The sequence below is a fragment of the Grampus griseus genome, assembly GCF_964374135.1.
Source record: "Grampus griseus genome assembly, chromosome: 13".
NCBI classification, from domain to species: Eukaryota; Metazoa; Chordata; class Mammalia; order Artiodactyla; family Delphinidae; genus Grampus; species Grampus griseus.
In genome coordinates this window covers 78747628-78757721 of record NC_139007.1, presented here as the reverse complement: position 1 = coordinate 78757721, position 10094 = coordinate 78747628, and the positions used below count along the sequence as shown (strand labels likewise).

The 10094-nt window shown below is 41.5% G+C and overlaps 1 protein-coding gene across 8 annotated transcripts in view; it reads right to left on the bottom strand.

Moving 5' to 3' along the window:
- Positions 1-3634: 3634 nt before the first annotated feature.
- The window catches only part of ARID1B (AT-rich interaction domain 1B), a 411849-nt gene continuing 405389 nt past the window's right edge, over positions 3635-10094 (bottom strand). For all 8 annotated transcript variants that reach the window (XM_082668765.1, XM_082668758.1, XM_082668762.1 and 5 more), the window contains 2 exons: positions 9261-9391; positions 3635-6746 (listed from right to left, as the gene is read on the bottom strand). In XM_082668765.1, coding sequence (XP_082524891.1) covers positions 5022-6746; positions 9261-9391 — 1856 coding nt within the window. In that variant the 3' untranslated portion in view covers positions 3635-5021. The remainder of the gene's footprint in view (positions 6747-9260; positions 9392-10094) is intronic.

Here is a 10094-nt window from a genome sequence, read left to right as displayed (position 1 = left end):
AGTAGAGAAATTATGCAGAATCCCCCTTGGCACTAAACACAGCCAATCAATAGGCTAAGCTTTTACGGCTTTTACTAGAAAACCAAAACCAAACAAACAAGTCACACAAACTGTGCGACTATGAAAATGGAAAGATTCTTAGACCAGATTTTTAAATTATGTGAAATACGCTTTCGGGCACTCACCAAACGGAAAGTGTGTATGTATGTTTGGGATTCATATATGGTAATCGCTTAGGTTACAAGCCCTTTATACAATTATCTAATTTAATCCTCACCAATCTTGAGGTAGGTGTTACACCCACATTACAGGTGAGGAAGTGAGTTTCAAAGAATCTAAGTACCTTGCTGAAGGTCACGGAGAAGCAAGAGAAGATTCCGTGACGTCTCCTTCAGTGAGGACATCTCAGCTTCAGTTTAAGAAATAAGAATACACTGAGGATAAGCAAGGAACATGGATGTTTAGAAGTCAAGCATGATCCTCGGCTGATGCAGTGATTTCCCAGAGCTCTGCAGCACGTGTATATGGATTAAAAAACAAAATGTCCAAGGTTGGTTAAGTCAGGAAATATTCAGTACTTGGGGTAAACAGATTTCTTTTTTGTAGGATTTCTCAGTCTTTAACGTGATACTATAGATTATAGATGGCCAAGAGGGGAACATGTGAGGAGTGTTTTTTTTTTTTTTTTTTAGATCTCCTCTGCTTCTTAGAATATACTTTAGAAAAAGCTGGGGTAAAACTTGAAAAAGTCCTTGAAATCAGATTCAGGAAGAAAAATGAGTCTCATACTTTGGGACACATTGGATGTTCTTCCCCCACCTTCCCCTCAGGGTTTCATATATTTAAATCCCAAGTGAATTAACTTGACTTTGGCATTTGAGGGGATTGCACGACTTGGATCATCATTAAAACAAACGTACGACTGGAAATCAGCCGATAGAAGCATGAAACACAGTGACTGGAGATGCGCATGGGCGCGTGTGGCGGTTTGTGGAACTTAAGAACAAAAAAGCCCTTAAATAAGGTCTTCTTGTATAGTTTTAGTCAATTCCTGAACTTCCAAGGGCTGATCACGTAAGCTGGGATCACTGGGTGCCAGGCTACTGACTCTGGCTTTTTCCCCTCCACTTGGGAACGTACAAGCACCCTCGTGTGCAGAGAATCAGGAAGGGAACCAGACACTTTAGAGTCACACTGTAGGGCTGGAAGGGGCCTCAGAGACCGGCTGTCCCACTGCGTTTTCTAGAGCTCACAAGCATGTGGGTCAGGCCCCAGCTGAGAGTTGACTGAGTTCTGATTTTAGTCCAGAACTCTTCTTATACCAGACCCCAATTCCCACAGCTAGATCCTCGCTTCACTTCTTAGTCAACAAAATGTACTCAGTGTTCTCAATGCATAAAAGCTGTATTTGGAAGATGAGTTTATTTCTGTAATTGTCTGACAAGAACGACCAGAACATAACTGAATCAGGGTCTTGGCTCATGAATGACCCTTCAGCACCTAGAACAACAGAGCTTGGCACGCAGCATGTGGTCAGTGCATTTCTGCTGAATTAATGAATAACGTGACATCTTAGCAGGTTATATACTATCACCATGTACTGGCATTTTTAAAAGCTCATTTGACTCTGAGGTTCTCCAAGAGAGCTGACGGGATGGCAGAGTGCGGGCGTATCAGGCAGCTGCGCTCAGCTCCCCAGATAAAGAAGTGAAACAAAACTCAGCAAGAAAATGGGCTGTTTGAATTGTCACTTTGGCTCATTTATAATACTTTCTTTGCTTCCTTGCAGGTGAACAGATATGGGAATCTGTACATGGTGTTTGATAAAAAATGAAATATTTCCAGCAGGTTTTAAATGGATGATTTCAGGGCTAAAGCCATTTTCTTTTCGTAAAAGAGGTAGTTAATAGCTTACATTCTTTATCACCAAACTGCTCATACCCCCTTAAAAGAATCGTTCTCCATTATAACTTTACAAAAACTGCCTAACTAGTTTTTGAATAGGCCACATTCACCAATAAAAACTGATTCTATATCATTCCCAATCTCAAACAAAACATTTGAATAGTTATTTCTGCACACATGCCACCCAGTAATATCTTATGTGACATTAAAGAATTCACTCAAATACCAACAGATTCAACTTTATAGCACCATTCCAAAATACTAAACTTTCTTTGCACCTTTATTTTAATCTTTTTTTTTTTTTTTTTTTGGTACACATTTAAAGTATGGGCATCCTGTAAATTTCTGAAAAGCCTCATAGGAAAAAAAAAACCAACTCATTTTTAGGACAAAGCAATAACTCAGTTTGTAGGCAAGATGATCTCAGGCAGGTTGTAAGTTCTTCATGGGCTTCTGTAGTCTTCATTCTGGGGTGAAAATGTAGAAAGGATGCTAAAATCTTCCTGGATTATTATAGAGATTATGCTGTGTATCGTATGTAAAATCTTTTTGCTCAGACTCTAGGTATCGATAACAACCATGACAACAACAGTCTTTTGTAATGATTTTACTCTTTTGATTGACAAACTTCCAAGTTTGTGTATACCTTTTATTCATACTCTGTAAGAGAGAAATTAGAATAATATTGAATTCCCTCTTACAAGTCTCCATATTTGAAGGTTGGAGCACTAGAATCTGTTCTTAGCAAGCAGATGTATTTAAAGTAGAATTATAAATGGGTTTTAAATTCAACATATATTTGGCTGCCTTATTATATAAGAAGACTGAGTAATGTGGGAGTTGCCAGATGATGAGAACGCTTGCAGAAAAAATGTTGTCTTGTAACACTGGAGTCCTGTTTCACACTCTGATGATAACTGAGCGCTCTCGTCTAACTCTTCCATGTATTATCGTGAGTAATGTGCGCCCGGGTAACAGGTCTGGCGAATGGACTTGGAATTTCTGAGTCTGCTGAGATTGTAAGGTGGTGCGAAGAGGTAGAGTCAGAAGGGTGTCCACTAACAGCTGAACTCTGCAGCCGTTTCAAAGAAATTGATTGTTACATAATAGCAGTCAACGACCCAGGAAGAAAAAGTTTAAATTAGAAGTGACAAGTATTAAAAAGCTGCTGTGCACCGGGTAGGAAGGAATATGAGGATATTAATATGCCCTGAAATAGAAATAATCACTTTGCACTATGTACACCACATACAATATAACATATTCTTTTTAACATTGCACAATATAAATATTATACACGGTGGAGTAAACTAATGCAAAATAACTTTGAGGCACACAAGAGAAACATGGAATAGATTGAACTCTGATCGAAATTAAGATGGGGATAGAAAAAGGCAGGGTGTTAACCTGGCAGGCCAGTGAGCTCCTGGGATCTCACCTCAAGGGCCGGCAGCCACCTCCCATGCACACTGAAAATTCTCATACCTCAATGTTGTTAGAGTTGATCGCTTCAAACAAAGACTAATTAGCTAAATACTTTGAGAAAATCAAACTGTTGCTCCCCACTCTCAAGTAGGTAACCCTTAAAGGTCCCTCCCGACCTCAGGGTTTCTTAACGAGGGGCTATGTTAGTACACGGCTGTTTTCCCCCTATTTGTTACTTGGTTACTATGAAACCACTTTAAGGAAACTAGAACAGTATTCAAGAACACCCATCACAGTGCTTAACAAGATTTAATGTACATTTATTCTTAACATGTGGAACATATAAAGATTTTATACTGAATAAATGATATTCATTAAGCCAGAGGAAAAGGAGGAATTTACATCAAGTTTTTTTCTTTTTTTTTTAAACTACATTATCTTGAAATACAAATGTGGATTCTCTTCACTGAAAAATCTTTGAAGTTGTGTTTCTTCCTTTTAGTTGTATTTTTTTCTTTTTGTCTGTACTGGTAACCATTGTCTAAATCAATCCATATGCAACCATTTCCACACCTTGATTCATGAAGCAAATTGTGATCAGCTGCTCTCCCGAAATAGAGCATGACTTTATACATACAGAAACTTGTACATTACCCTCTTTTTTTTTGTTTTTTTTGTTTGTTTTTGTATTTTTTCTTTTTTTTTGGAGATATGGCCCTAATGAAAAAATATATAAAATAAAAATAAAAAATTATTTAAATCTACCATCACTTCGTAGTTACCACATCATGAAAAAGAAACTAAAAACTCTGTACTAAAAAAAAAAAAAAAAAGGAAAAGAAAAAGAAAAGAAAAAATGAGGGTATGTTTAATGTACAACTTCTATATACATCACAGCCCATAGGCAGTAAAAAAAATATTTAAAAAATGATTAAAGGAATTGTGAAGAACTGTCATGTGGAAGGTCAAACAACAGACAGCAGACATGACGGTAGTGGTGAGGAAGCAATTTCTGTTGATCGTTGTCAGGTATGTGTTTTCAATCTTAACTTAAAGAAACATTGTTTTTGCTCCTAGCCTAATGTAACCATTTTCCTGTGGAGAAACCAGTATCATTTCATACTTTGACTGCTGACTGACACACCTCCGTGAGCCCCTATACCTACATCTCTAGAAGTTTCTATTGCACAGAGCTTTGGGCGATGGGATGCAGTTTTAATTTTTTCATTATTTGAAGAATAACACAGCTAGGAAATTGATAATTTTTCACCTTTTTGCCTCAGTGTGGTGAAATTTTCCCATCTTAGCATCTTTTACCCTAGCTTTTTTCTTTAAAGTCAATTCGCTTCCCAAAAAATGCAGTAAGACATGGAAAAGCACATTAAAAAGAAAACCGGTGAAAAACAAAAAGTGACCTTTGAATGCACTAGACAGCAACTTTGGTTAAAAAAAAAAACCAACAAAATAAAAAAAAACCCAAAAGGATGTACTTATACACACAGATGGCAAATATTAATTTCATAACTGTTCGAATTAATTATCTCTTTAATTCCCAATTGGTAAATAGTGGATGGGGCAGAGGAGCAAAGATTTTCTTTCCATCTTCCTACACTGGAGAAACAAGAACAGAAAACAGCCAGTTATACGGGAGCCTCTAGTCTTCACTCACACATGCTGCCTTCTCACTGATGTCATAACTGCCCAATCTGAAACAGTACATCACAGATGACAGACGCAACCAGAGAGTTCAGGACGGCTGATATCGAGATATCCAGCAATCGACCCTCGTGCAGAAGGAACTCTGAGCGGTTCTCGTCCACTCTGGCCATGGCCAGCAGAGCCTTGGCCGCCCTGCACATCATGTCCACGCTAGGGGGCTCTAGAGGCGGGGGCTGCATGTGCATGAGGTTATGCTGGCTCTGCTGATACTGGGCCATCGTGACCCCATCCTCTAGGAAGCTTATCAAGTTCCCGATGCTTCCTTTCTGCACAGCTATGGCCCTTGCAGCCAGCGCGTCCCCTTGGGCAAGGTTCGATAAAAGCGCCATGGACATTTCTCGACAGACTGGGTTTTTGCGATCCCCAACGTACCTAACTAACGTGGCATAGAATTTCTCCTGACGACTAAATGGAGGCGTAGCCAAGATCAGGTCCACATTGTTGTCCTGGATGCTGAGTTTACAGAGCGTCTCCAGCACAAGTCTCTGAGGCGACAGGACAGAGTTGGGTCCCACAGTGGGAAAGGGGTCTTGTGCCTCTGCTGACGGGCACACCATCCAGTGCAGCAAGCCATCCAATATTGGCAAGCAGATGCTTTCCGTGTAAGCAGACAAGTCTAGCTGCCCAGAAATGTTGGCCAAGGTGACCAACGTGTTATCCCTTAAGACCTCGAGGCAGTCCCACCACCACTCATCTTTGCTGCAGGCCACCCCTTTGTCCTCGTCTTCCTCCTTCTCGTAGGTCTGCGGCGCTCGTTTTCTCTCGGGATGCTCGTGGTGAAGAAGAATCAGCTTCCCCAAGATCAGCACCAAGCCTGGATGTTTGGACATTTCAGCGTCATTCCCAGGCACAAAAGACAAGCTCCGGACAATATTCGACACGCAGATGCAGCGCTTAGCCAGCGAGTCCTGCCAGTGCGCGACGGTGCAGAGCGGAGCCTCGTCCCGGCTCCGCGGCTCGTCCTCCAGCAGCTTGATATTGCGGTGACTTTTGGCTTGATGGATTCCAAAGGGAAACTTACTGCTTTCGGTTTGGGTACCAGGGTTTGCGTCTTCAGGAAGAGCCCCTGGCCGAGCAGACAGGACGTCATCAATGGTTGCAATGATGCTCTTCTCTTGCTGCTCTTCAGGGTCCCCTTTGCCTTCTTGCTCTTTCTTTCTACCTGTGGCGCTTAAAGGGGGAGGTGGACGCCTGCGAGGAGGAATTTCCATCTTGCTCTCAAAGTGAGTCTGGATGTGCTCGGTGGTGTCCCCGCCACCGAGCTGCCAGTGCAGAAGTCCACTGCTGAACTCCTGAACACGGCCCAGCTTGTCAGACCGGTCGACGACAAACAGGTTGTTCTTTTTGACTATCTTTATTGGCAGCTTGTCGAACTTACTGGCTTGCCTGGGCTTCTCCTTTGGATCCGCGGTGGCATCGGGGGAGGCCAAGGCCATGCTGCTCCTGTCCTCAGTCTCCGCCTTCCCACCGTCTTCCTCCTCGTCCTCCTCCTCGTCTTCCTCCTCATCAATACATTCGGCATCTTCTTCCTCTTTCCCAGAATCGTCGGCCAAGGACTGGCTGTCATCTCTCTTTACCACATTGTGATCAAGTGCTTTTTGGCTGGGGTCTCCCACTTCATATTCCATAAGAATCCCAAAAATGTCAATCAGGCATTTCCTAAAGTACTCTACTAAAAGTTCGAGAAATCCGGACAACTAGAGAGACGAGAAAGAGAAGAGGTACCATGTCATAACCTCAGGTGCGACTGAGTGGGTGAAAATCCTGAGAGCTAGCAATGCATTTGCTATGATTATTTTCATGTTTTGATTCCTTTTTGGCCAGGCCAGGAAAGAGAAACCATATGTCAGCTAGAACTATCTTCCTGAATTTTTCATTATTGATCAAACCAACATGTACCATCTTTCTTATTTGCTGTTTACCTTCTTACAGTATCAACATGAAAACTTCCTTGTTATTTTCACATTTCTGATATTGTCAGTGAGGGAGTGCTCTGCTGTTCTGCACCTTTGTTTCTGATTTAGACACAATGCAATCATGACTAGAAGAGTGGGAACGTGGATTTTCTAGACTCATTTACCCAAACTGAGTCTGTCCTCTTATTTATCTAAAACTTTGCTTGCCTGGATTTTTATGGTTATTATTATTCTAGGATTTTATGGTTATTTTTGTCTTAGGTGCCATAGGTTATTCTAATTTACATTCTCCATATATTTGGGGGAGAAGATAATTTCAGCAATGTAGTAGCTCATAAACACAAATCAATTCAGTCCCTGATAAATGAATGAGAATGTTTCACAGAACGCACTTGTGTATTTTAGCTATTCACAACTCCAGCTGAAAGACAAAAGCCACTATGAGAACCATCTTTGTTTCCTTTAAGCAAATGTTTATATCAAGAAAACCAACATACTCCATGGTTAGCAACTGGCCTGATCCCTCCCTCAATCCCGTGCTGCTGCATTTAGGGATGATAAAGGGTAAGTAAGTGAACAAGGATTTCTTAATGACAGATGTTATGGAAATCAACCATAATTTCATATCCTGCTGTAAGTTTCCTGAAAGTGGGTTTGAAACAATTATTAAGAAGTAAGAGGAGGGCTTCCCTGGTGGCGCAGTGGTTGAGAGTCCGCCTGCCGATGCAGGGGACACGGGTTCGTGGCCCGGTCCGGGAAGATCCCACATGCCGCGGAGCGGCTGGGCCCGTGAGCCATGGCCGCTGAGCCTGCGCGTCCGGAGCCTGTGCTCCGCAACGGGAGAGGCCACAACAGTGAGAGGCCCGCGTACCGCAAAAAAAAAAAAAAAAAAAAAAAGAAGTAAGAGGAAACCCAAGGACCAACCAGACAGTACTTGCCTTTAGGGGATGAAGGCACAATTTTTCAGGTGGAGGTTTGGATGTCGCCCCCCTCCCACCCCGCCCCCAACTTAAAGCTTAGTTTCTTCCCAGGGCAAGGGAAGAGGGAAAACTGCTGACGCAATTCTGGTTATGAAAAAGTGTGCTCAAGAGCAGTTAGTTCACCTAGCGTAAGGATGAAAAATTATTCCTCTAGCAAAGGTAGTATATATTCTTTTAATACTTATTTTCTGTTAAAATGGATTTCATGCAATGTTTATAACCTTATTAATATACTTGCTATCAACTGAAGAATTGCCTTTCAGGGCTCTAATGAGGACTTAAATGAGAGAAGAAAGAGGAAGTGGAAGATTCTGGTCCTAGTTCAGGAGAAGCAATGCAATTAGATGTTTTGGCTTTTTTCGGCAAAAGCAGAGTTGTTCATACACAGAAGGGAAAATAACCTTTTCTGATTTTTGTTTCTAAATATTTCTTAAAAAGTCTGTAGTCCAGCTGACTCTTGGGCCTTTTTCCTAATCCTCTGCTCCCTTGCTCTCTTCTAGCTATTATGCTGGAAGCTACTTGAAGACTAGAACAGAACAAAGGAGGGTTTTTTTTTGTTTTTTTTTTTTAAAGTAGTAGGCTTGTAAATGACTGCTTCAAAATAGCCTTGAGGGAGGCAGAGAAGGGAGGGAATGGACCAAGAAACAAGTTTGGCCATGACCTCATTACTATTGCAGCAGAATGATGGGTACAAGGGGGTTTCTTAAACTGTTTTCTCGACTTCTCTGTAATATTGGTTTGGCCAAAAAGTTCGTTCGGGTTTCCATAACAGACAAACCCCAAACGAACCTTCTGGCCAACCCAATACTAATCATTTTCTGTAATATAAAAATTCTTTTTAAATTTTACATTTCTTTTTAATAAAAGAAAGATGTTAGGTCCCCCTGGAAAATAGGGTAATGTCTCACTGCTATCTACTGTATGGTAATGTCTCATCCAACACTGACTACAGCCATAACTTTGTGTTACATTTGGATTAATTCCCATTGGCCTGCTAATATTCATTCTAAACAACAATTTAATTTCACCACTATTGTCTATTCCATATACATACACACATGTGCACACAAGGTCACTATTTGCTTATGAGAAATACAGGTATGTGTGTATTTATACTAAAGACTGAAATAAATTATTATTCCAGACAAAATTCTCAGACAAATACACATTGACTGATGTTGGTTTATAACAGCTGCAATGATAAAAAAAGTGTTAGCTGGTGCGTGCTAATTACCTGAGGCATTAGCTTAAGAATTAGGCAGTACTTCACTTTCTTATTCTAATTTGGTCCTCAGCTGGATTGCTGCTGGCTTACCTGGGAGAGATTGAAAGTAGCGACAGTGCTGTCATCATATAGAAGAATATTAATAGTGTCCAAAGCCCAAGTACTTTCAGCCAGAAGACCTGACTTAAGGGACATCATCACACGCCAGGCCTCAGGAGTAACTAAAAACGGGGGAAAAAACAAGGATGTGATTAATACTAACTCTACGCACGAAAGAATAGAAAATAACAAAAGAAAAAGAAGCAGAGTGTTAAGTTAAATACTGATTTTAAACAAATGTTCTGAGGGACAGTTAAACGTGGTCATTTCAGATTCTTAGGTGGAGGTGACAGCTGCACTAAGAAACTTCTGTGGTTGAAGAGCTTTTCGCTTCGCAGGTTAAACAGAGGTGGGAGTGAGTAAGCACGAATGAGCCTTTCCGTTTGTCTTCTTTTGCTCCGTTCACAAATGTCTCAAGGTGGCGTCTTCCGAAGGCTGGTGAATACGCAGAATATAAGCAGAATTTAATTCCCAAGCAGCACCTTCTCAGATACAAAGCCTTCATTCTCCCGTGCTGTCTTCTGTCTGAGCTCCTGCCCACACAACGTGCTGCTAAGTATTAGCACTTTGACGGTTCAGGTTTTTCAGGAGGTTGGCTTGAGCCAGAGCGATAAGGGGAAAAGATCTGTAAGATCTGTCAAAAGATGGGGCTGGGAGGAGAGGCCCATCATGTGCCTGAAATTTCAAGGGAAGCCATCTCAGGAAACCGGCGGCAGCACGTGGTTCCGGCAGTCGGAACTCCCCACAGCAGCAGGCAGCCCAGACGCCAACAGCAAGCTTCCGTGTGGGGGTCGTGGGTTTCCAACTTTATTTTAATTCCATCTA